The sequence below is a fragment of the Manis javanica genome, chromosome 3 (genome assembly GCF_040802235.1).
Source record: "Manis javanica isolate MJ-LG chromosome 3, MJ_LKY, whole genome shotgun sequence".
Classification (NCBI taxonomy): Eukaryota; Metazoa; Chordata; class Mammalia; order Pholidota; family Manidae; genus Manis; species Manis javanica.
In genome coordinates this window covers 121,469,962-121,496,961 of record NC_133158.1, presented here as the reverse complement: position 1 = coordinate 121,496,961, position 27,000 = coordinate 121,469,962, and the positions used below count along the sequence as shown (strand labels likewise).

At 37.9% G+C, this 27,000-nt stretch overlaps 1 protein-coding gene and 1 long non-coding RNA gene across 3 annotated transcripts in view; one reads left to right on the top strand and one right to left on the bottom strand.

Annotated features, from left to right (window-relative positions):
* EHHADH (enoyl-CoA hydratase and 3-hydroxyacyl CoA dehydrogenase) overlaps positions 1-7,106 on the bottom strand; it is a 41,886-nt gene extending 34,780 nt beyond the window's left edge. For both annotated transcript variants that reach the window (XM_073231967.1, XM_073231968.1), the window contains exons 1-2: positions 6,980-7,106; positions 1,856-1,959 (exon numbers count right to left, since the gene is read on the bottom strand). In XM_073231967.1, the coding sequence (XP_073088068.1) occupies positions 1,856-1,959; positions 6,980-7,053 (178 nt within the window). In that variant the 5' untranslated portion in view covers positions 7,054-7,106. The remainder of the gene's footprint in view (positions 1-1,855; positions 1,960-6,979) is intronic.
* A 9,036-nt stretch (positions 7,107-16,142) lies between these two features.
* On the top strand, positions 16,143-26,602 carry LOC108410189 (uncharacterized). Its single transcript, XR_001856431.3, has 3 exons — positions 16,143-16,237; positions 18,003-18,129; positions 25,850-26,602. It is a non-coding gene; the product is annotated as an uncharacterized lncRNA (long non-coding RNA).
* The last annotated feature ends 398 nt before the right edge of the window (positions 26,603-27,000 follow it).

The window sequence follows — 27,000 nt, the reverse complement described above, 5'->3', positions numbered from 1 at the left end:
AATCAGTCCTCCCATGTTTTCTTCCATCTGCTACCTCTATAGCTTTTCTTCTTCCTTCCTAATTACAACCCTTAAATAGAATTTGTGCCTCATATCGAATTTACCGAGTATCATAATTCCTCCAAGTGGTAAAGATACCTAAAGACAAATGCTGGGCATAGAAGCCACAGGGCATAAATCTGCAAAGAAGTAAAAAGCTAACCTTTTCAAACAATATGGCTCCTCTCTCACTTACCAACTTTACATTTCCCTGTATGTCCCTGGAAGATGACTGGTTACCCAGAGACGGGTAAGATTCCTCAAGGGAGGAACAACCTAAGACAGGCACAGTCGCAGGGGGCCATCAGGTGAGAAATTGGGGATCAACAGAGGTGAGGCTTAGAACCTCACCCCCCGTTTTGAGATACATCTTCTGCATCCATGGATGTTTTGTTGCCCTTGTCTAGCTTGGATTAATACTTAGTCTATAGGCACACACCTGATCATCTACATTTGCTTTCTTACAGCACTAAACTATGTTTTCTACCTTTATCTTGCATCTACCTACCACTTCAGCATTTTATTAAAAATAAAAATAATAATAATAATACAGGGAGGAATGTGGGATCCACATATAAATTAAGTATAAAAATCAAACAAATATTCATATTTGACCTGATTGTTTATAGTTCATAATGCGTGATCAAAACTGAAAGTTTCTGTGATGAATGCCCTTGTACTGTCCACCATGTAAGAACTTATTCACTATGTAAGAATTTGTTCACCATGTAAGAACTTGTTCGTTATGCTTCAGAAGATTGGTGACTGACGAGAATTAGGCTTGGGGTGGATTAATGATTGTGCATTGAGCATTGACTCCCCTATACAGAATTTTATTGTTGTTAACAACCATTTGATCAATAAATATGAGAGATGCCCTCTCAAAAAAAAATATATATATATATATATAATATGTGTAAAAATACTACTATTTTCTTTATTAATAAATGAACAGCCTATATAGTACTAGAATGTAGCAGGCAAGATAAATGGTAATTAATATAATGATTAAAATGTTTGTATTTATATTATGTATTTTATTTTTATTATATTTACTTATTTGTCCAATATCTATTTCTTCTCAGGCAACCATAAACATACATTAAAATCCTCTGCTGTAGTAACAACACATAGGCCCTCATATCCACTTTTGTCAAAGGGTATAATATATTCATTTGGGAAAAGAGGAAAAGATGCTACAAATATCACTGAATCATCATTTCAAATTCTTTTGCCATATTTTGTCAATATTTTTGCATATTCACAGAATACCCATTAGAGAATGCTATGGTCACTGAGATGGGTGACTATCAGAAGAAAATGAATTCCATTTCAAGACTCTGTGTGGAATAAAAATAACATTTATTGAATATTTTCTGCATGTTCAGGCACTGTACTAGGGGCTTTCAGATACAATCTGTCATTTAATCTCACAAAAGCCTGTTAAGGTAGATATGACTGCATCTACTTTATCAATAGAGAAACTGAGGTCTAGGAGTTTAAAGGGATTTGCCCCAGCTCACACAGGTGGAGACATGCAGAGCAGCTTTGTACCAGTAGGTTTATACTAGCAGGTATAGTACCCATCAAGCCTGCAACTAAATGTCATCCAAAGGCCCAATCCAGTATCAAAAAACAAGGTCAAAGTCTTCTCTGGGTTTCTCATGTGATTGTTTCTTCACAACGTTTATAATTCCTGCTCAAGTCTCCCAGATCATTACCCACACTAAGGTATGGGTAATGCAACTACTGCACTATGAATCTCGGTCTGTAGCTGGATTCCGGAGATAGTGGGAGAGGTTTAGACACTGGTTACCTGCACAGAATTTGCCATTTGATCCACAAATCACAATGGCTTTTACTGTACGATCTGTTATAGCTTTCTGCAGTCCCTCTTTTATTCCATGGAGTACAGCCACACTAAAAGAAAAAAATCACATGAAGCATTAGTCAGAATTAAATTCCTACCACCTCAAATTTTTTTCCTTCTTAACAATGAAAAATTAAGCATTTAAGACATAATGGATTAAAGCCTAGATACTTAGCATTAAGTTTTCACTAATCTCTTCAACTAATAATATATGTGTCAACTATGAATTAAGCACTGCGCTTATAAAATAAACTTTTAAAATAATAGTATTTTCCCACACTTTGCTTTAACTTTGGCCACTTAGAAGAAGCACTAAACAGTTTTTAAATATTATTGAACGTCTTTTACGTAAACAGTGAAAGGAGTTTACAACATCCAAGGGAGAACAAAATGTGTACAACATGCTATCACACAGAGATATGGAAGATTTTCATATGGGGAAAAAATTACTTTCAATTTGTCATATTGGCAAAATATTACAAAACTGAAATACTAGTTTAAAAGAAACAGTGTAACAGATGTGTCAGGGGTTGCAAGTTATCCCAAATACCCATCCCCCTACTACCTTCCTCAAAGTATTAAACATCCGGTGTTTAACTGGATTCAAGGCAGTCCAAAATAAAGGAACAGCCCAGACAGTTGTGCAGTAATGTCAGCTAGGGCATTAATCCTGGCCAATAGGATGGAAGCAGATTTAGTATAAGCAAATTTGGGAAGTCCTTAAAGGATTGGAAATACTTTTCTCTTTTTTTTCCCTCCCTACTCCTGGCAGGAAGGGGGATAGATAGATGGCTAGATTGTGAGCAACCATCATGACTATCAGATAGAAGCCATGGATTGAGGATGGCAGAGCAAAAGATAGATGGAATTGGGGTCGCTGGTGACTATGGAGCAGCCATACCATTCCAGGACTCTGTTGTGACAGAAACTAACTTTTTCTTGTTCAATCCACCCTTATTTGGAATTTGGATTCAAAGACCAAACCAAATCCTAGTTAACTTAGGAGGTCAGACACTTCTCCAAAGAAGAAATTCAGATGGCCAACAGGCACATGAAAAGATGCTCCACATCACTAATCATCTGAGAAATGCAAATTAAAACCGCAATGAGATATCATCTCACAGCAGTTAGGATGGCCACCATTCAAAAGACAAACAACAACAAATGTTGGCAAGGATGTGGAGAAAGGGGAACCCTCCTACACTGCTGGTGAAAATGTAAGCTAGTTCAACCATTGTGGAAAGCAGTATGGAGCCTCCTCAAAAAACTCAAAATAGAAATACCATTTGACCCAGGAATTCGACTCCTAGGAATTTACCCTAAGAATGCCGCAGCCCAGCTTGAAAAAGACATATGCACCCCTATGTTTATCACAGCACTATTTACAATAGCCAAGAAATGGAAGCAACCTAAGTGTCTATCAGTAGATGAATAGATAAAGAAGATGTGGTACATATACACAATGGAATATTATTCAGCCATAAGAAGAAAACAAATCCTACCATTTGCAACAACATGGATGGAGCTAGAGGGTATTATGCTCAGTGAAATAGGCCAAGTAGAGAAAGACAAGTACTAAATGATTTCACTCATTTGTGGAGTATAAGTACAAAGAAAAAACTGAAGGAACAAAACAGCAGCAGATTTATAGAACCCAAGAATGGACTAACAGTTGCCAAAGGGAAAGGGACTGGGAAGGATGGGTGGGAAGGGAGGGATAAGGGGGAAAGGGGCATTATAATTAGCACACATAATGTAGTGGGGAGCCGTGGGGAAGGCAATATAGCACAGAGAAGACAAGCAGTAACTCTATAGCATCTTACTACACTGATGGACAGTGACTGTACTGGGGTATGTGGTGGGGACTTGATAATGGGGAGAATCTAGTAACAACAATGTTGCTCATGGAATTGTATATTAATGATACCAAAAAAAAAATTTAGGAGGTAAAGGCAAGGTCTGGGAAAGAAAAGGTATGCAGTAGATTTTCCAAGTTGTAGTAGATAAGGGAATCTTGCACAGAGGAGACAATGAAAGCTATGATTAGGTGAATCTGCCAAAGGAAAAGAGGACTGAGTAGATCTTCTAGATTCACCCTCATTTAATAAGTAGGAGAGACTCAGCAGAGGGATCCAGCACCAAAGGGCCCCAAAGTCACAAAGACCAAGAGAGAGGAGAATTTGCCAAGAAGCAGAGGATCAAAAAGTGCCAAGGGATGGTGAAGGAGAACCTACGACAAGTGGTGAGGAATCGCTTAAAGGGAGAATAATGGTACCAAAGTCCAACTTGTTTTGCCTTGTTGTTCTGAGTATTCTGGGGAAAATGTCTGTTCTTTAGTATACAGGATGAAAAAAATCTTAAAACAAAAACAACAAACTTCTATAAAAGCCAGACTGTTTAAGCCAGCAGCTATAAGTTAAAACATGAGGGAGTGAAGGACACACTTACTTGCCCTTGTATATGGTAACTCCCTTTCACTTAGTTACTGTCCCCCATTCAACCTAGATGAAACCAAATAAACCTTTGTCTTCAACTGGTTAATCAGAAACCAAATCTGCTGATTAAAGATTCTGACCCATTTATAATGCTGAGAAGTCCAAAAGACACGTATCTCCTTCTAGGTATATAATGTTTACAAAATTAGCCAAGATAGATTTAGTCACTCTCACTAAGAAGGGTCTGTCTTGTTCAATCTTTTATTCTTTTATTTTTTAAGTCTTGTCAATTTTGCAAAAATCAAACAGGAGAAAAAGAAAAGTGAAAATGCTTTAACAAGTACAGCTCTATTAGATTTAAGCTGATTGAAAAGGACCACAGTCTCTTAGCAATGTCAAGGTCACAGAGGTTAAGAAAGTATTTCATCCCCTTAATATCGTTCAGGTATGGAGACATGGACTAGAGTGAAGATAACATGTCATGGGGGCTGACCAAAACTCTTTAGCTTCTGTGACTACAAGAGGTCTTTTGTGTGACAGCTTTTTTTAAAAACTGGGGGTCATCAAATCACGTGTGTGGCTTGTGACCACTATGTTTTAAACAAAGAAATAGAAAAGAAGAGAAAATATAATATATCACACCACATAACATGTAAGGATAAGTTTTGTGTCATGAAACCTTGTTTTCAGTTATATATACTTGTATGTGTGTGTGTCTTAGGTTGCATGTAAAACATGAGTTTCTTACTGTTTGGATTACAGTTAATAAAAAGTGTGAAAGCCATTGTCTTGAGAGACAGGCTTAGTAATCAAACATGTCCTACACTTGTAAAGCAGGTCGGCATTCATTTCAATGGAAGGAAACATGGTTGGCTAAATTAGCAAAGAAGGATTTAAATTATTTGTGTGGGTGAAAAAAATATTCAAATAAGAATCTCTCAATGAGCTAGGAAGAGAGAATCTCCCACATGAAATCAGAAATAGGAAAGGAAAAGGGAAGGAAGGAGGAAGGAAAAAAGAAGTATTAAAATAGGGACACTGTTAAACTTGACGAACATGCCGGGATGTACACCTCTACCTAAAATATAACTTTAGAAGACAGAAGAAAGGACAGGAAAGTATTTTTTCCCAAGTGGAGAAAATCTTGATCAAGTTGAAATGAATCCTGAGCAGCAGGGACTGTTGGTAGGGGACTGTAACAGGCCTCTCACTAATAGAAATAATGATAGAAACATTAGTTAAATGCCAGTGTATAATCTACAACATATCTAAACTTCACAACTTTGAGGTGGATACTAACATTTATCTTATAAGGGGGAAGAGGGGCGGGTTAAATACTGGAAACATTTAAAATAGTTCTGAGAAAATATTCCTAGTTATAGGTATTTACTTGGGAACTTATTTTTCTAAGTTCTTGATGGGCATGGTTTCCTGTTAGGAGCAGGGGCTGAAGCAGAGTGCTAATATCTAGTAATTCCAATTAGAAATAGACATTCCCAAAATGGGTATGTAATCATATTACCAATGCCTTTCTTTGTCAGAAACAAAATAACAGACATTTTGCTTTTTTCTGAGAATGGCATGAAAGTGGACATATCATCCTTGTGTGATTTTACTCCTGCAATTTTTTTGTATTATTAAATGCTATCATTCATATTAAACATGAGAATTAAAATATTAATACTAATGGTAAAATTAAATCTGATGACAGTAGGATAAAACGCAATTAAAATGAGCAAAACTCCTCATTTTAGTCCCTTTTCGCTCCAGCAATTTAGGCTAAGAATTCTGACGAAACACCTTTCTCGCTCTATTTCATTTATTCTTCGTAAATTACAATTCCTGTGAATCCTGCTCCCTGTGGATGGAGTGGTTCTTTCCTATGCTGAAGTATCACTGTACATTTTTCAGAGATATGGAAGAACCAAACCTATATAATAATCTCATTAATTTTTAAAAAGCAGCAGCATTAATCTCACTTTTAAAAATAATGCTGCAAGAGCATTACACACATCTGGGATAGAGTTTAACAAGGAAGTTACTCCACCGTAAAAGAAGATAAGCTGCACAGTGATTTCTCAGGTAATGCTATTTAATAGGCTTATTCTGACATGGATCTTCCACTTAAGAATAGACTAGGAGAAATTATCTGGGCCAGGGGGCAATTCCCCTTTATTTACTGCGCTGGCATCAATGAGGATTTTTATTAATTTTTAAAAATGTGAAGCCACTTTATTGACTGATTCCTAAAGCTAGCCACAATTCTAAGGGCGGCCTGGACTCGAGGTTGAGAAGTGAGGGATCAAGGTCCAGCCCGCCACATACCTTTGTAAAACAAAGTACATTTAAGTAATCTAAGTTGGGAGCAAGCGTTCAGCACGAAGTTGGCATGGACAGATCCGGCTCGAATCGAGCTCTCCAATTTAAACTGCCTCTCGAACTAAGTTTCCTTACTAGAACTGGGACGAGGGTTCTCTGCGAACGTTAACCAAGCTAAGGGCCCTGGCACGCTATCTTTGTGCGATCTGTGCCAGTCTTTCTCCGTTTACGCCAGCAGCGGAGAGTCAGAGCCTCCAGAGAAGGGACGCGGCTGAGGCCTCGCTGTGCCTGGGCTTGAGGCCACCGAGTCCGTTACCTGATCGCGTTGACCGGCGGGTTTCGGAGGCGGATCAGCGCCAGGCAGTTCTGCAGCCTCGTATACTCGGCCATGTTTCCGAAGTCGCCTCCCGCCGGACCCGCCCCGGAGGAGGGGCGCCCGCTCAGCCAACGTGAGTCCGGCACCGCCCTCTGCCGCCCGGGGCTCCCGGGCACCGACGCCCATCCTCCTACCCAGTCTTTCTCCTTCCCCAGACCCAGCCCCGCGCCCTGCAGACGCTTGTCTCCCTTTCTTTATTGGTTCCCGTCACAAAGTAGATCAGGAAGAACGATGGAAAGTGGGTGAAATTGCCAGGAAGTTGAAGTTTTTAACCCTTTGGCCAGGAGGGGCTGCCTTCTCTGGGCAAGTTCCCGGTCACTAAATTGGTGGAGCTGTCCTCAGCAGTTTTTATCTTCATGTCCTTCTTTAACAGGGAGAGACATCTGGGGCCTTGACAAGTGACCCGGCACACACTTGAAAACGTAATATACACCCATCATGCATTTCGCCTAAATGCCTATACTGCCAACATCAACCAAATATTTACATAAGAGTCATTTTACCTGTCTTAATATCAGGCGGCAACCCAGTGAAAGCTACGAGTTTGTCTGCCCAATATTTCTTATTTTTCTTTTAAAATGTTTTTCCAGTTTTATTGAGATAGAATTGACATACACCATTATATAAGGTTAAGGTGTACAGCATAATTTGAAGTACGTAAATCGTGAAATGATTGCTGCATTAAGTTTAGTTAACATCCATCATCTCGTATGTACAAAAAAAGAAAAGGAAAAAAACTTTTTTCTTCTGTCATTCCTAAGGATTGTTATTTCTATTCCATTCATTCATGAACTGAGCACCTATTATGTGGGAGGCTCAGCCCCTTCTCTCCAAAAGTTCACACTGGAACAGTGTTTTCATAGGTGCAATTGGCTTTTGGTAGTACCCATGGTCTACCACGTGGTCAGAAAGCAGTCTGAAAGTTTGACAGGAAGAAAACAACGGAATGATTTTGTTCACTGATGTTTCACAAATTTTAGCAATTCTTAAGGATAATTTCATAGATACTATTTTACCTCTTGGAAAGAAAAACAGTTGTCAACCCCTAGTGAAGTATTGATTGCCTTCCAGCCCTGGAAACACGTAGCAGTCTTAAAGTACCCAATCCATCAAGGACAACCTGTGACGGACAGCCCTGACTTCTAATAGCCGGCCAATCACAAACAGCCCAGTGCACACGCCTTAGAGTGCCAACAGTCAACACAACCAGCTTCTTACAGATGACGTCAATCTCTAATGCCTCTGAAAATTTGCCAATGCCTGCACTGTACCTTGCCCCCAAAACTTGGTGTAATCTTCTGCTCTGTTTAGAGAGACTATGCATGACCAGCATAGCTTTCCCTTACTACAGGCAGCAATAAATTCAGCTTTGTCTTCAAATTTCGGATAGTCATCTCTAGGAGAACAATTCTGCTCTGGCATTGTAGCAACTTTGGATGTCTCCATCAAGGCCACATAGGCAAGGCTTGGCAGTTCCAGATGGTTTGAAATTCCTTCTGAAGCAAGGGGAAGTTGGAGAGGCAGTTTCCCATCTCCATCTGGGAGGAATCAACCACATGTTGTTTCTCATCTATCTTCCTAGTTTTAGTTGAACCCAGAACTTTCTGCCTTGTGTCCCCAATCCCCGAAGTACAGCTGCAAACTTCTGGGTAAATTTATAAAACTGACAGCAGTTTAGAGTTGGCTACCCAACACAGCAGGGACTAGGGTAAGCAAGTGAGGCAACTAGTGGGCACAATTTAAGAAGATACTCTCAGTTTCCCGTAAGTGCTTACCCTGCCCTACTCCCCGGCAATAGACCACGGTTCCATGATCTGTCATCTAGCCCCTCCTGTTTGGTGTCATCCTGTGGGACTAGGGATGCAGGGAGCTGATACCATGCTGATATTTCTTTTGCTGTCCATGTAAATAATAAACTGTCTAAATCTATTTGGGCTCCTTATGAACCAAATCTATGGCAGTGCGGTGAGCCAATTTAGCAGGTGCCACCATGCTGCTGCTTACAGACCTCTTGACTGCTTGACAGTCTTTTGATCATTGTGTGAATTATTATGTTCTTAAATGCCTTCTAATTTAATTTGTCTCAATAAGTGCTACTTAACAGGATCACCATTCCTCTTGGCTAATGTACTTCCATATCATTTATATGCTGCTGCTTTTTTTGGTAAATGTCCTTTTCATTATTGCGTTGCAATTCACAAAAATAGATCAGTCGATCAGAGGTGGTATGTTAAAACTTAAAAGAAAGCAAATACAGAACTTCTGTGTGATAGAACTTGCAAATATGTACTCACAGCAAACGCAGAGATGACTATCTAAAATCTGGTGCTTTGTACAACTTCATTCAATAGTGCCATGAAGCCATCAGAGCTGACTTCTCTGGGCCAGTCATGTTTTTCTGTAACAAATGAAAAGTATTGCTTAATAGCTGGACTGATAGACTCTGTCACATGTTCTCTTCCATGTCCTTTCCCCTTTCACTGTGGGATACAAAAGGTCACAAGGCCCCAAAGGAGGATACAGCCACAGATAGAAATTTGACTTCCCAAATGAACCTGTGTAAGAGGGCTGCCCTGCTGACTAGAAACAACATGGACTGTTATTGGAGAAAGCAAGAAGTTTGGATCTGTTTGTTAAAGAATTTTAACCTGTCCTAACTAAACAGTGAAGAGATGGGCAGCTAATACACTCTTCCAAGTGAAGTTGGCTGACATTTATGGAGAATAGCTGCTGACATAAGTGTTTGAAATAAGAGATGGGATATAAGTAGTTTTTTCACTATGCCAGTAGTATCAGTAAAGACAATTACTATAATTTCAAGAGGCTTGCTCAAGTGTTGAGCCTTAGAAGTACAACGCATATACACACACAGCTGTGCGCTCATATATTCAGTATCTGGATGATGAAGATAAGCTATCAGGATTCCTAAAGAAGACCCAACTGTGGCAGAAATGACTCAGTCACATGTTGACTATCTTTGCTGGTTGAAATGCCAGAGATCTATGAAATATTACTGGGCATATTTAAAGATTATGCCCATAGGCGGCAGCCAAATCTAAGCTGAATGCAGCCAAAAATTTAACTGAGAATCCATTCACTCCTATCTCCCGTATTTCAATCACTCAGCTTTTCAGTGAGTTCTGCTTGTCACTTTAGGTTTGCAAAAATTTTTCATTATGTATGCCATCTCTGCCAGCCTTTGAACTGAAAATTATACATGAAGTGTCCTTACTCAACAGCATAAAAACTTTTTGTGACATCTCTGACATATCCTAGCATTCAATTTTACTTTGTGTTGAAAGTGCAATTAGGCGCAGTTCACCTTTATACCTCCTGATCTTTCTCCCAATTCCCTACCATATTATTTTACTGAAAAGAGAATATTCCATTTGCTGATGATAATCCTTTTCAGCTTTTCTGACAAAGGCACTACTTAGTAAGAAGCTACATAGACATAAATTTGAGAGATGTCCTAGGCTATTTGGTCTAATATTTCTTCTAATATAGGAACACCTCAATAACATTCATAGCACAAGACTACCCACCTCCCTTTGAATGCTTCCACTGAGGGGAGCTCAGTACTCTTCAGGATAGATGGTTCTGCTTAATCAAAAAAATTTGCCCTATTTCCCAGGACTTTACACTCCCCTATTCCACATTTTTTCTCAGGAGTGATCATCCCCTGATTCTACTTTTGTTAAATTATAAGGCTCCCCTTACTAGTACAGTCTTTCATCAAATATTTAAAGATGCCAACAAGTCTGTGTAAGCCTTCTCTTTTTAGGCTTTTTCTCAGGTACTACTGTTTTTCATATGATAAGGTATTTCTTGTTTCCTAATTTTGTTGGTTGTCCTGGACACTCTTCAGATTTGTCATGACCCTTTTAATTAGCATCTATTCTCTGTATTCTGCACCTGTCATCAATCAGGTCATATTCATGTTTAACTCATGTTTGCTATTTTTTTTTCTTACCCATAAATATATTTTTTTCCTTTTAAATTTCAACTGACATGCTCATTTTTTAAAGATACTTTTTCTTAATGAGGTATAACTCACACACCATAAATTCACCCTTTTAAAGTGTATAATTCAGTGATTGTTAGTTTATTCACAAGGTTGTACACTATCATGACTCACAAAACCCAGAACACCCAAAATAATCCCTGTACCCATTAAGCAGTGACTTAACATTCCCCTTTTTCCTTATCCCATGGTTCTCCTTGAATAGAGACACTAATCTGTATCAATGGATTTGCCTTTTCTGGATATTTCATAAAAATGGAACCACATAATATGTGGATTTTTGTGTCTGGTTTCTTTCACTTAAAGTAATGTTTTTAAGATGTAGCATGTGTCAGTACATCGTTCTTTTTTATTGCTGAATAACAGTTCATTGTATACCACATTTTGTTTATCCATTCATCAATTCATGTATACTAAGATTGTTTCCAATTTTTGGCTGTTATGAATAATGCTATGAACTTTTTGTGTAAACTGTTTTTAATTCTTGGAGTAGAATTAAAAAACCTAGGATTAGAGTTGCTTGGATATATGGTAGTTCCATGTTTAACTTTTTGAGGAACCCCCAAACTGTTCTCCAAAGTGGCTGTACCACTTGACATTTCCAACAGCAATATATGACTTTTCACATTTCTCCAAATCCTTGTCAATTCTTGTTGTCCATTTATTTTAATTATGAGGTTAGTTGTTCTTCAGTATGAGTTATATTGCGTCTTTCTTTGTCACCTTCTTCCTTTTTAAGTGATTACACATTTAGAACTTGCCTGGCTTATGGAAAGCACTAGGTAAAAATAGTCGTATTATTAGCCATCTTTAATATTATGTTCCTTTTAAATGAATTTAATTGAATTATATATTTCTTCTAGGATTATATTTCTATCTGCTTTGAATAGCAAACAGTATGCAAACTAATACACCATGCACTGTTAAGGCCAAATTAAAACAGTTTGGCACAACTCATGCCTCCATTAACAGATCATCAAATGTTGTAGCAACTGTTATTTATAGGTTTCCTTACCAAAATGCCTTGATTTTAAGCGTGGAGAATTGGCTGACATGATTAAAGTCTTGAGAAATTTCAAGAAAAAGGAAAGAGGCCAAAAGACTAAGGATGGACAAATGTTTTGATATTTGAATAGGCAAAGGATAAAAGATGTTGTAGACTGGTGAGTTTTAATCAATACTTTATGAATTTTAGATACCTAATTATTTTAGAATAATTCACTAAGGTTATGGCTTGTGATCATCAAAGATATACTGTGTTCACTAAGAACAAGATGTGCCAAATAAATTTAATATCAGTTTTAGAGAGGATTAATACATTGGAAGGCTCGAAAAATGTTGTATTGAGATTCCTAGAGAGATTAAACAAGGTTAGGTAATGGAATCTTTGTGGATATGATGTGGTTATTTGATAACTATGTTTTAAGAATATATCTGACCAACCATATTTTTATTGAGCAGTTTGTGTGGTAGGCACTGCTAATGCAGTGTGAGCAAAAACAGAATGGTACGTGTTCTCAGATTGCTCACTTCATAGTATTATAGAAGAGTGGATCTTAACTGAGGCAGGAGAAGGAAGAATCATGTATTTTGAAAATACACATATGTGGCACTCACTTTAGAAGACTGTGATTCTGGATGGACTCAGCAGTTTTAAAAAGCTCCCCAGGGAGTTTTAATGCACAGCCTTGGCGAAGAAACTCTTATGACAGAAACTTTAGGTAGTTCACTGTATTCTTCTTGACTTGATTGTGCCTGGAACTATATTATTATCCAAATTGAGTAACTAATAATGTCAGAAAAATTTCATATATACATTTATAGTTGCTAATGCTGTAACAGAATTAAATGAGATAAACTGTCAAGGAATTTTCCTGCTGCTTTATCCTTTACTCACAAATTGGTGTAGTTGGAGTCTAGATGAGTTTGTGTCAATGAGACTGAAAGATAGTTTTGGCTTTGTAACAGTCTTCAGGGCTTTTCACAGATATTCTAGTTTTCACCCCTTCTCATCCATGATAAGGTTGCACTTCCCCATCCTCTTGAAATAAGTGAGGACATGTGACATTACTGTGGCCAATAAAAAGTGAGAAGTTATGGGAGCATTAATTTAATGGTTCTTCACCAGATTCGTTTTTCCTTTGGCTTGGCTACAGGCAATGTTCAAGACAGTGGTTGCTCAGTCAGCCTAGGTTCCTGAGTGACTGCAATGATTGAGCCCTTCTGCAGACCCAGAGTCATCTTGTAACATAAGTAAGAAATTAATCTGTGCCATTTAAAGACATTCAGGTTTGGGGATTTTTTAAATTTACTGCAGTATGACCCTGCCTATCCTGATACAGAATTCTAGGGTAAATTTGTGACAGAATGACATTTAATGGTGACTACAGAATGACATTTAATGGTGACTACCTATATAAAGTTGAAAGGTAAAAACTGTAGATAGTATAGTGTCCAGCCCAGAAATTTAGGTATATTTTTCCCTTTTCTAGCCTAAGAATCACCTTGGAATTACTGAATGTGTGTCCATCTCCTCGAGAGTGTGCACAGCGTGTAGATGTGAGATGAATGCTGCACCCATTTTTCCACCCTGAGGGAAGCTGGCTATAAGCTCAAGTAGATGCTATGAAGGCAGCAAAGAGGGTAAGAAATATGGGTCCCACATGATCATTGAGGTGCTAGAGCAACCAACCCTGATGCCTGTCATAACAGTCCACTTAAAGAAGCCAATTCATCCCCTTTGCTTAATCTAGTTTCTGCTGTACTTTGTGGAAGAAGCAAAGATGTGCTGCCCTTTATTCATCTTCATATCCCTAATGCCTGGCCAGGTGTCTCTTCTGCATGAATGACTAAGTGGAATTAGGAGGCTTAGATTCTAGAATTGACTGCTGCTGACTAACTGTGACTTTCAGCAGATTATTTAATTACTATGGTCCACAGATTGATTACAAATATCATTGGCCTTTTTAAATGATAGAGTTGGAATAAAACTTAAATTTCATTTATACCAATTACATTATTCAATGGCTCTATAGGATTACCTAGTTAGTTGAAACACACTCATTACCAGATTTCAATAATAATGACTATACCAGATTTGTCATATTCCTAAAACAAAGATTTGAATATTTAAGAGAAATTGCTTCCAACAGAGAAGACTAAATAAAATTGTGCCACATCACTGGCAGTGCATTTCCAAAGTCTTTATGTTTACCTCTGGAAACTGCTTTGATCATTTCCTTATTCCTATCTAGATAGTAAAAACGGGAAGTAGAGCTCACATACCTGATACTTAACCCCTCATTTCTGGGTATATATAAGAATTTTGTCAGGGGGAGAGGGGGCCACAGTGTTTGAAATGAACCCAGCAGTAACTAGACCAGAACATTCAAATGATGGTCAGTATCCTGTGGCACCTGCTAGGTTGCATTGCTCCTGTCTCTCTTGCACTGCGATTTTTCTAGTCCTTTCACTTGACAGTGAAGAACTTGAAAGTGAATCTCGTTTTACCTTATTGACACTTTGAGGCAGATTTGGGAAAAGGAGGGAAGTGGTGAGCATCTTAGGATTCCACTTCTGGTCCTAGCCCTGCCACTAAATGTGTGACTTTTAGTTGTAATTTTCCTTACTTGTAACATCAAGAGGTTAACTGAGCATTCTCTGAAGTTCCTTTCAGTTCTGGCAATCCATAACTGGTTTGAAGAATAAATCCTTGGCCCTGTTGATCTGCTTGGTTTTTTCCTTGGTTGACTTTCTTCCTCCTTGTTAGGAGGATTTCCTGGAAACATCTTCCCCCAAATTGTGAGTGAACCCAACAGGCCAAAGAACTGCCTCAGACAAGTCCAGCTTAGCGAGTAAATGAGTTTTATTCAGGGGTTACTCATGGAGGGGTGCATGACATTTGGACAGCTACACTACCCAACTCGCCAACCCGACTCAGTAGGCTAGCTTTTATCATTTTATCAAGGTATGGGAGGGGTATTAAGTGCAGGAGAGCGGGTAAGAGTGGAATTCCTTCCTCTTATCTTGATTTTTCCTTTAGACACAAACAGCTCTACATTCCTTGTGCTTTGCCATTAGGAGAACAGGGAGCTCCTCCTTTTTCCTGGAACTGCAGTCCAGAAATGCAGCCCAGCAATGTGCTCTAAAATGGCATTTTTAAACAATATGGTTCTACTTTGGCTAAGTTTCAGAGGATCACCTATGCTTCACTTGCATAATAATTTACTAAGTATCTCCATGGTGTTAAGGGTGGGCCTGGGTCTTATTCGTCTTTCTCCCAGTATCTAGCAATTACCAAGCAGGTGATTTCAAGTAGGGTTGAAGTTGTGTCCTATACAAGATTCCATCTTTGTTTGGAGGACGTCACAATTCAGAGGGGGATGGTACCAAGCATCATTAATTATGTAATTAAAAGCTGAGGATATAAAGGATAACAGGAAAACTGGTTCCAGCTTTCCTAACCACTTCTATGTTCCAAAAGGGAACAAGAGAGCACTTGTAATAATTAACATTCATTGAATGCTTTCATATGCCAGCGCTTTCCTATTATCTCAAATAATACACACAAATCAACCCTATTTCTAGGTACTAGTATTAAGTTTCACACATGAGAAAATGGGCCAGAGAAGTTAAGCAGCTTGTCTAATTAATACTGTTGCATGTGAGAGGCAGCATACAAACTTGGGGAACACAACCTCAGAGCCTGCACTCCAAGCACTCCACGGGGCAGAGAAAATGAGAAAAATCACAAGAATAATCTTGTGGTTCCTTTAGCTGACGAGTTTAGAGAACAGTGATGAGTCTGGTACAGAGGAAGCAGAGGGAAATGACTGCAGCAGAAAAGGTTGTAGAATATGGCAAAGAAGTTGTAAAAACAAAAACTGCACTTCTGCGGGCTGGACCACAGAACCGCAGTTTAAGGAAGCAGGCGAAAAAGAATAGGATAAACAAGATTTGGACAGCGCCTAGAGCCGGGGAGACCGAGGAACAGGTCGGAAGTGACAACTGGGAGGTTGGGGGTTAAGCTGGACTGCTGGGCCGAAGTCCGACAGGACGTGACGCACAGGAAGTTACGCCCCGGAGGCAGTACCTGGTTGTAGAGGGCGTCGCGATGGGCGGGGCGGGGCGGGGCGGGGCTAAGGTGGTCCTGCTGGAACCCCGGATCCCGGCAGGTAACCTGAGGGCCGAACCTAGACCGGTGTAAGGGTGGAAATCAGGGTTGGTGGTCCACGTTGTTCGGGGCCCCAAACTCGGGCGGGGAAAGGTAGATCTTCAATTAGATGGTGGCTGGAGGAAAAGCTCCTTGGCGTGGGACTCCCTGGGGAGATAAGGATACGAGGAACTTTGGGAACGAGGTCGTGAGGGCCGAGATCGTCGCGGAAATACCGTCAGATTGCGTCTTCCGTGAATCCGTCGTGATTGGGGTCTTGGGCTCCGAGTACTGGCACTCGGGGGTGGAGAGACGGAGCTTGGGCACTGATATGAGCTGACCAAGAGTCCATTTCCCGCCTACCTCGACCCCTACCTCTATTCTGCTAGTAGGGGACAGGGACTTTGTTTTTTCATCTCTCAAGTCAGGACAGTGCCTTGCCACTATTAGGCATTCTTTAGATGCTGTAGAAGTAATGGATTAATGTATGCACGAACCTCAGTCTGGCTCAACTGGGAGAACTCCCGAACTTCAGGATCCCTATCCCTTAATGTAGACGTGAAACCAGTAGTTTATGAGGATGTTGGTGCAGTAGAGATTCAGGATCTTGTTGTTGTTTTGTGGTTATTGATATTTAGAAGTGTGTGTTAATATGTTTCTCTGCTGTGGGTGGATAAGATGAGGCAATTAATTCGGCTTTCATATTCTTTTACTTTTCTGGGAAGATCCTACGGGTGAATGATACCAGGGAGAACTTGGCCATCAGATAGATGATAGCTGCAGTTGTAGCATTGAGCTTCTAATCCATGTTCTAAGTGCTTTCTTGTTTACCAGTGTGAATTTACTACCCTTTTTCCTAATGGTTTCTTTCTTATGTTGGCGCATTTCTTACATTTGAGATGTAAATGCGAATTATTTCATAAGAAAAATGAAAGTAGTGATTTGTAAAAATCCAGTCAGAGGTTTCACCCGGTGTGTTTACATAATGTTAACTCCGTCCAAATAGTTGTAGGAAGCTCAAGATTTAATTGTTTCTTTTTGTAAAGTATTTGCTTAGATGTCTTAAATATGATGATGAAGAGTGGGCACAGACCTAAAGAACAAGTGCAGTAACCCAGTTGTTTCTGGTTGTCAAGTGGGAAAAAGTGCAGACTACACATTGGCCTTGTAATGGGATCTGAGCATGAGTCACTCTCTAGATGGAGTCCCTGTGAGGTGATTGTGTGTATGGGCTTCGTGCTGTCTAACGAGGTAACGAGGTCGTAGCTCCTAAGAGGTTCTGAAATCTGAGATTGGATTTAATGGAGCAGGAAAAACTGAATTTATGGCTTCTTGTTTTACAAAGAAGAAACTAGTATGCATTTTAAATTTAAAAACCTAAGGTGTTCTTAAAAATAGGTTAAAAAAAACACAAAAGTAGATATGTAAATACATTATCACAGTCATTTAAATCTTAAAAGTTTGCTTACTATTAAAACTTGTTTACCTAATTTCTGGAAAGTGTTGGTATCCAAATCATCCCCATCTTTTTGTGCTCTTGCTGTGGTGCCACCTTTAGAATACACATAAATATGGTACAAAGTAATGTTTTGAGATCCTATAGATTTATGTTGTCTTAAAAATTAAAAAGTCTAATTTTGCTACTTCAATCTTCTGTTCAATGTTGTGTCCACTAATTTTGCACATCTTAATGTCTATATTCATAATAACTATTCTATTATTATTCATAGTAAGTTGGTATCCAAGTGGTAACTTAGGTATGTGCATTGACATTCTTGAGGTTTCAGTTTTGCAGAATGCTGATATCTATGGACTCTAACATGGACTTCATTTAAAGAAATCCACGGACCATCAATGGACCAAAACATGAAACAATTTGTGTTGTGGCATTCAGATCCTAACACTTTGGGAAAGGTAAGTTGTTGACTGTGTTTTATGTTAGATGAGAAATGGAACAGCCCTGGATCAGTCTAGGAAACTGTAGGATTGTCATTAAAAAATACAGACTGAATCTCTTTAAGTTATGTTAATTTGGACCTTCTGAAGAGAGGTTTGTTTTGTGTATATGAGTAATATTTTACCCAGTAAAATTGATGAGAAACTAAAGAGATCAATAAGATATACTATTCCTGGAAGATTACTGCGCTGCTTTCTTTTTGGGGGAGCTCTCCTTTCAACACCTTAGAGCCTGGTAGACTACGTCAACCTGTCGATATCCTGTAGGAATTGGGGCCTTAAATAGTCACTTAAATCATCTCACATTCTAGTTTGGCTCTGTCATAGTAGGTGCCCTAAATCTTCTGGCCAGTTTTACTTTATGCCTTAGGTTAAAGTAAGAAAAGAGGCCCCTAAATGTCTTTTTAAAAACTTTTGTACTGTTTATTTGTGCTACTTTCCTTTCCTTTTTCTTTTTTTTTCTCCTTTTTTCTTCTTCATCTTTTTAAAAACTTCTTAGGTGATTCATTCCTCAGGGGGTAAAGTTCCTCTTTTTTTCTATTTTATTTCCTAGCTTTGGAGTTTTTAAATTCTAAGTTTGTGATAATATTTAGCACCTTTTAATCACTAAGCATTATATTTAGTTTTTCCTAGTCTCCCTTGTAGATACTCTGGCTTCTTGTTTAGAATTTGTTCAGTTCTAAAACCAGGCAATACTTCTAAGAATTCATCTTTCAGGCTTATTTGTGCCTGCACATAAAATTTTATAAAAAGATATTCATCACCATATTACTTGAAATAAAAAAGAAAACTAGAAATAACCTAAATATACCTCATCAGTGGTCTGGTTGAATAAATTCCTTCATATAATGTAGTACCTTGCAGCTCTTAGAAAGAATGAAGCAGATCCATACTTGGAGATGTGGAAGAATCCCTAAGATACATTGTTAATTGAGAAAAACAATATAGAACTGTTTGTATAATGTTTTCATTTGTATTTTATAGTATAATATATACATGCAAAATTCCTTCAAATCTATATAAGGAGCTCTTGACAGAGGTATTCCTGGAAAATGAAACTAGAGATCCGGAGTAGGAAGAAAACTCATATATTTTCTGTATACTCTTCCTGGTAGGTTGAATTTTTTACTATGAACATGTTTTTATCTTTATAATACTAAGAAACAGCAAGGCTTTAGACTAGTTTAATAATTATGGGAGCCTATTACTATTCCTTATGGCTTTTGTCCTCATAATTATTTGTCCTATTTGGAAGAAATGGGGTTACACAATTGAATTAAGTTTTTTCAAAGCCGCGTGGAAGGTTTGGTGATACTATAAGAGGTTTTTAACTTTGACATTAGATTATTACTTTTAATAAGGATTTGCAAGTAAACTAAATGCTTCGCCCTGCTGGATTCAGTACTCACAATTTATAGCATCTTGCTGATCTTAGCAGGTGGTAGGGATGTTGTTACCTTTGTTTGCAAGCCAGGTATGCATTGCACTATCACGGTTCTTTTGAGCCTCTCAGTATCACTGAATGGGATGGACTTTGTTTTATTAGAATTGCTACTTAGGGATTCCACTTTTTAAACAAATATTAGTTATTATTTCACTTTGTTTTTGTTGTTTAGAACAAGTCAAAGAGTGGCTTGTTCTCTGTGTAAGTAAAGTCAGTAAACTAGCAAGATCCTTTAGATACACATGGATAATCTTATCGTGTAGTGAGAATACTACTTTGAATACTGATTATTTGACTTGGAACTCAGCAAAAATTTCTGATGGCTTTTACTTGCCATCTTTATCTTTCCACACTTTCATTGTGTGTAATTTGTAATAACAGTAACAGTGATTTAAATGAGTTATACAAGAAATGTAAAGATATGATAATCTTCATTTTATGAGTAGAGAGATTTTCTTTGACACTTGCTTGAAAATAGGCTATAGAAGGTACATATCTGTATGATACCACTGATCATGTTTCTTGTTAAAGTCAAAATGAAGTCCACTAATATGGGGGCTGAGTCATGATTAGTGGAATAGAGCATGTTATGGTATATCAGTTGTTATATACCATATGTTGGCACATAATCATTTCTGTTAAATGATGCTTTGCTTCTTAAGATACTTGGAAAGAGGTACTAGCCACAAGGGGTAAATCATTGGGCAAGATGCATAGAGCAGGACTCATTCTTGCTGAGAGAATGGATAGCAATGAACTAAAATCAAGGGTAGATTGTGTTTCCCTAAGTCAAGATAAATATGGTAAAGGTAACATAGAAGGGAGATAAACATGTTCATGAAAGTCACATGTAGATGACATAGAATTGGGGAAGGTACATGTATGTGTGTGTATGTCTATGCAAGTAGATATATAATACATTACATACACACACACACACACACATATAAAATGTATATATATTATTTTACAGATATATATAAAATTTTCTGGAAAACCAAAAATTCCAGACAGGAAGATATCCGGTTAGTGCAAAAGAAAAAAAAGTCAGAATTTCAAGGCCTCAGGGCCTGTCATGGGCTAAGTCATGATTCTGAAAGCAGCTTAAAGAACTTTGGATGTTCTAAGATCCTTTACAGGGTTCAAGTGATGGGAAGGTAGGCAAAAGCCTGAGAATGAAAAGATTAGAATCTAGTAACATAAAAGATTATGGTTAGTGTATCTTTTAAGACTCTGTTTTGTGGTATTGTTTTGGGCAGGAGGAAAAGAAAGGAGAATCTCAAAAATTTATTGCTATTCAGTCTAAATTTGAGCTGTCTGTAAGGCTTTCCTAGCATTGTGTATAACCAAAGTGAATTAACTAGATCCATTAACCTACAAAACATTAATATACAAAAACTGATTTTATTATTAGATATGCCATGAAGAACAAGAGAATTATCTTTAATCAATTTTGTGGTTATATGAAAGGACAACTGTGATGACCTAGATTGAAGGGACTGGGACTGCTTTTTCAGAAAACAGAAGACTTTGGAAGAGTTGGAGAAACTCCATAGGTAGTACTCTTGTTCTGTTATTTGAAGCCAAAATTAGTTCTTAGTTAGAGAAGGTATGGAACTGGTCAACAGTGGGGGGCAGATTGTGCTGGTAGGCAGTGAACTCCTCTATTCATTAGGGTTGCTTGATAGAGTTTGAACATGAGGAATTTTGTGGAGGGGATTTCTCATCATGTGGGTACATTCTCTTTCAAACCCTTATTTTTTTTTTATAGTGCAATAAAGTCATTTACTGTAGTAAGAGTATATGTTCTATTATCCCGGTATTTGAATGCTGACAGGAAGATATCTACTTATCTACTGGTCATTTATCCACTGATCTCAACTTATCCATAACAGGAAATAAGTTTAATTATCTGAGCTCCCAAACTATAAGACAAAAAATCCATGTTTTTCTCAGGTCCTTACTCAGTTTATTTAACTTTTTTAAGACATAGTTCCAATAGGCTTAATCAATTGGTATCTAACTTCACAGTATATTAGAAGCAGCAAATTGTGAGCAGCTGAATATTCCTATTAAAGGCAGGCACATTGACAAGCAGGGACAAGGAAAGTCAGAAAGCATACCAACTAATTTTAAGATTGTAGCCACCTGGGCTCTTTTGATTAGATGAAGACAGCTCTGTGTTAATAGATGTTCAAAATGATAATCTTGACTGAACTTAGTTTCTGTTCAATATTTTCTATTTAAGAAGAATATATGAATTTTAGATTTTTCAGTGTGTTTACTACCAAAAGACAGTTCTTTGGCATTAGGCAAGGCTACAATATAATGGAAAGAGTGTGCGCTCTAGTGAAGACAGGTTGGATTCTGGGCTCCAATATCTACTAGCTGTTCTATTAATTAAGTTTATTCTTTCAAAGCCTCAATCTTTTCATATGTAAAATAGGAATTTACTGAAGAGTAAAGGTAATGTATGTAAAAGGTTTGCCTAGATTAAGTGCTAAGTAAGTAATAGTTATTATTTATCATAAAGCTTACCCTCCATTGAAAGTTTTCTCTTCAGATAGAACCGTAACAAACTTACCTAGTAACTTTAGCATAAGTTTAATATATATATAGTAATTTAGTATATATTAATACTAATAATGGTGATGGCATACTAGAAAACCTTTTAAAAAATTGTGCAAGTAATCCATGCCCACTGTACAAAAAATTAGGATATAGAATACAGGCATATCTTGGAGATATTGTGGGTTCAGTTCCAGTCTATGATGATAAAGTAAAAATTGCAATAAAACAAGTAAAATGAATTTTTTGGTTTCCCAGAGCACGTAAAACTTATGTTCACACTATATTGTAAAATGTGTATATGAAGTGTGTAATTGTATTGTCTAAAAAATCAGTGTACATACCTTAATTAAACTAAAAAGTACTTTATTGCTAAAAAACACTAACCATCATCTGCGCTTTCAGTAGGTCATAATCTTGCTGGTGGAGGGTCTTGCCTCAGTGTTGATGGCTGTTGACTGCTGAGGGTGGTGGTTGCTGAAAGATGGGGTGGCTGTGGCAATTTCTTAAAATAAGACAACAATGAAATTTGTCCCATCAATTGACTCTTCCTTTCATGAACAATTTCTCTGTAGCATAGGATGCTGTTTGATAACATTTTCCCACAGTGGAATTTCTTTCAAAATTAGAGTCAGTTCTGTCAAACCCTGCCACCACTTTTCAAGTAAGTTTAATATTCTAAATCCTTTGTTCTCATTTCAGCAGTCTTCACAACATCTTCACCAGTAGATTCCATCTTAAAGAAACCACTTCCTTTGCTTATTCATAAGAAGCAGCTCCTCATCCATTCAAGATTTATCACAAGATTGCAGTATTTCAGTCACATCTTCAGGCACCACTTCTGATTCTTGTTCTCTTGCTCTTACTACCACGTTTGCAGTTACTTCCTTCAGTGAAGTCTTGAAGCATGCAAAAGTCATCCATGAGGGCTGGGATCAATTTCCTCCAAACTCATGCTAATACTGATATTTTGACCTCTTCCCATGAATCATGAATATTTTTAATGGCATCTAGAATGGTGAATCCTTTCCAGAAGGTTTTCAATTTATTTTGCCCAGATCCATCAAAGGAATTACTATCTAGACAGTGTAGCCTTACCAAATATATTTATTAAATCATAAGACTTGAAAGTCAAAATGACTTCTTGGTCCATGGGTTACAGAATGGATGTTGTGTTAGCAGGCATGTATATCTCCATCAGAGCTCTTGGGTGACTAGGTATCAGTGAGCAGTAATATTTTGAAAGGAATCTTTTTTTCTGAGCAGTAAGTCACAACAGTGGACTAAAAATATTTAGTAAGCCATGTTGTAAACAGATGTGCTGTCATCCAGGCGTTCTTGTTTGATTTATAGAGCACAGGCAGAGTAGATTTGGCATAATTCTGAATGGCTCTGGGATTTTCAGAATGGTAAATGAGCACTGGCTTCATTCCCCAGCTACATGAGTCCCTAATGTGAATCCTTCTGTACTTTGAAGCCAGGCATTGACTTCTGTCTAGCTATGAAAGTTCTATATGGCATCTTCTTCTAAGAAGATAGAGGCTGATTCTTTTACACTGAAAATCTGTTGTTTTGTGTAGCCACATTCATTACTCATGTTATCTCGATCTTCTGGATAACTTGCTGCAACTTCTGTATCAGCACTTGCTACTTCACCTGCACTTTTATGTTACAGAGATGGCTCCTTTCCTTAAATCTCATGAACCAAACCTCTGCTAGCATAGACTTTTCTTCTGCAGCTTCCTCACCTCTCTCAGCCTTCATGGAATTGAAGAAAGTTAGGGCCTTGGTCTGGGCTAAACTTTGTCGTAAGGGAATATTGTGGCTATTTTGAACTTTTGTACAAGATCACTAAAACTTTCTTGATATCAACAATAAGGCTTTTTCTTATCATTCATGTGTTCACTGAAGAAGCACTTTGAATTTCCTTCAAGAACTTTCCCTTTGCACTCACAACTTGGCTAATTACTTGGGGCAAGACACCTAGCTTTCTGCCTGTTTTGGCTTTTGATGTGCCTTCCTCACCAAGCTTAATCATTTCCAGCTTTTAATTTAAAGTGAGACATGTGTCTCTTCCTTTTACTTGAATATTTAGAGGCCATTATAGGGTTATTAATTGGCCAAATGTCAATATTGTTGTGTCTCAGGGAACAGGGAGGCCAAAGAGAGGGTGAGAGATGGCAGAATGGCCAGTCAGTGGAGCAGTTAGAACATACACTTCATTTATTAACCTCACTGTCTTATCTGGGTATGGTTCATGGTACCTCAAAACAATTACAATAGTAGCATCAAAAATCACTGATCACAGATCACCATAACAAATATAATAGTAATGAAAGTTTGAAATATTGCAAGAAATACCGAAATGTGACTCAGAGATATTGAAAAAATGTTGTGAAAGACTTGCTTGATGCAAGATTGCCACAAACTTTCAATTTGTATAAAACATACTATCTGCAAAGGACAGTAAAGAGAAATTCATAACATGAGGTATGCCTGTGTGTGTGTGTGTACACACACATAAAACTACACACAAAAAGGAGTAAAACCAACTGTACTTCTCTACTACTGTTTATATTTTACTAGCATGCTTTATTTTTAAACTGTTTTAACATTCTTGGAAGATGTCACTTCTGAGTCGTGACTGCTGAAACTGATTCTACATTAGTCTGTTAGGAAACTTAAATTAGCCACGATACTTTGTAATCAGAATATGCAGTGAAAGATTGTGATATGGCACAGTGTTGATTTGAAGAAAGCCTTAGTCCATTAAATTTTGTTGTATTAAAACTAGTTTTGTAGAGTATTGGTTGTAGGTCGGTGTCCTAGCTCTACTATTTACTAGCTAGGTAAACTAGATGAATTTTTTAACTTCTCTCTGCCTTACTTTCTTCATCTGTAAATTGGGGGTAATTATAGTATCTAATTCATGGGATTATTGTGAGGATTAAATGAATGAATCTACATAAAGTGGTTAGAGCAGTGCCTTGCACAAAGTATAGACTCAGTAAATATTAGCTGCTATGATTACATTTTAAAAGGTTAAAGTTTTCTTGAATAAAAAGGCAGGTTTATAGGAACACAAAAAGAAACAAGTTTGAGTGGTGAAGTTTGGTTTACTAGTATTTTTATTTGAACCTGCTAAGTGGTCTGAATTTTTTCATTCTAAGACTTTGTTACTTTTTCTCTCTGCTTAAATATTTTCAAACCATAATGTTCTGAGTTCAGTTTCTCCCTCTATCACATAAAATCAGCTTCATTTTATTCTCTCTTCCAACAAATATTTTGGTCATCCTTTCAAAGATCAAAAGTCCTTTAAGACAAATCAGATATCCTGGATAGTGATCAAAGAGATTCAGGAAATTATCATTAAATCAGTTTATCTGATCACAGAGCAAGGTGATTCTATAAATTCTGTTGTAATTTGAAGTGAAGAATATTAATCAAAGAGATAATCCAGAAACATTTAGCCATTCTGTACACTATATCCCTTTAAATCTCTTTTCTTTTTTTCTTTATTTCATTTTGGTTTTCTTTTTTTGTTCTTTCAACATGTTATCTAGTGATCTGATTAATTACTTGTCGAAGAGTTAAAGCTTTTCAAAACCCATTTAAAAAAATTTACTAGACTTGCTAGTAGAATTTTTTTTGTGTTTTGTTTTAAAGCATCAAGTACAAGTTTTTGAAGACCCTGGGGCCTACCATCATTACGCATTCAAGATTTGAGTTTGAATAACTTCATCAAGACTTAGATCCTCTTCAAAAGCCTCAAGTCTCAGCTGCATTAAAGCTCTCCATTGAACTTTCTCACAAAACTAGAAGCTTAAAGGGACTAAAATTCATTAATACACTCCACTGTATAGCCTTTTCTCTGATTTCTCTTCATGAAGTTCCCTTGGCCTTTATGGCTTTCATGTTGCTTATGTTCCTTTAGAGCTAAGAAAACAGTACTTTCCAAAAGAACTTATGTCCTGTGGCCACAGTTTTCATTGGTAAAGGAGCATAAACTTGGCATGATAAGTTTAGAATCAGGTCTTTTGTTGTATTAAGTCAACACTAAGAAAAAGAAAATGAAATTGAAGTGGTAAAAATATTTGAGGTCAGATCATACTCTCAGAGGTTATGTGGTTTAGAGAAAAGAGCCCTTGGCCTTAAAGTTAATAAGTTCTTACTCTGTCTCTTATGAGATATTCAGTAACTGGGAAAGTCACTGAACCTCTCTGAACCCTAACTTCATCTGTAAAGTAAATCTGATAGTATTTTCCCTGCCTACCTCACAGGGTTGTTGTGAGGATCAAATGAGATAATGTACATAAAAAGGACTTATATAAAATGTGCAGTACACATGTTGGAGTCTGTTACACAGTTGCCAGTCCTTCCTTCAGCTCTTGGACCTAGGAAGGTAGGTGATTTAAAACACACTGAGGGGGGCGGAGCCAAGATGGCGGCGTGAGTAGAGCAGTGGAAATCTCCTCCCAAAAACACATAGAGCTATGAAAATATAACAAAGAAAAATCTTCCTAAAATAGAGACCACAGGACACAGGACAACATCCAGACCACATCCACACCTGCAAGAACCCAGCGCCTTGTGAAGGGGGTAAGATACAAGCCCCAGCCCGGCGGGACCCGAGCGCCCCTCCCCCCGGCTCCCAGCGGGTGGAGAGAAACCGGAGCGGTTTTTTTTTTTTTTTTTTTTTTTTGGCGAGCGCTTTTTGGAAGCCTTAGAGGGACGGGCCCCCGTTGCTGGGGAGGCAGGGTGGCGGGACCGGTGAGGAGGTGCCTGGGAACGGCGCCGGAGGACAAAGAATATCCCGC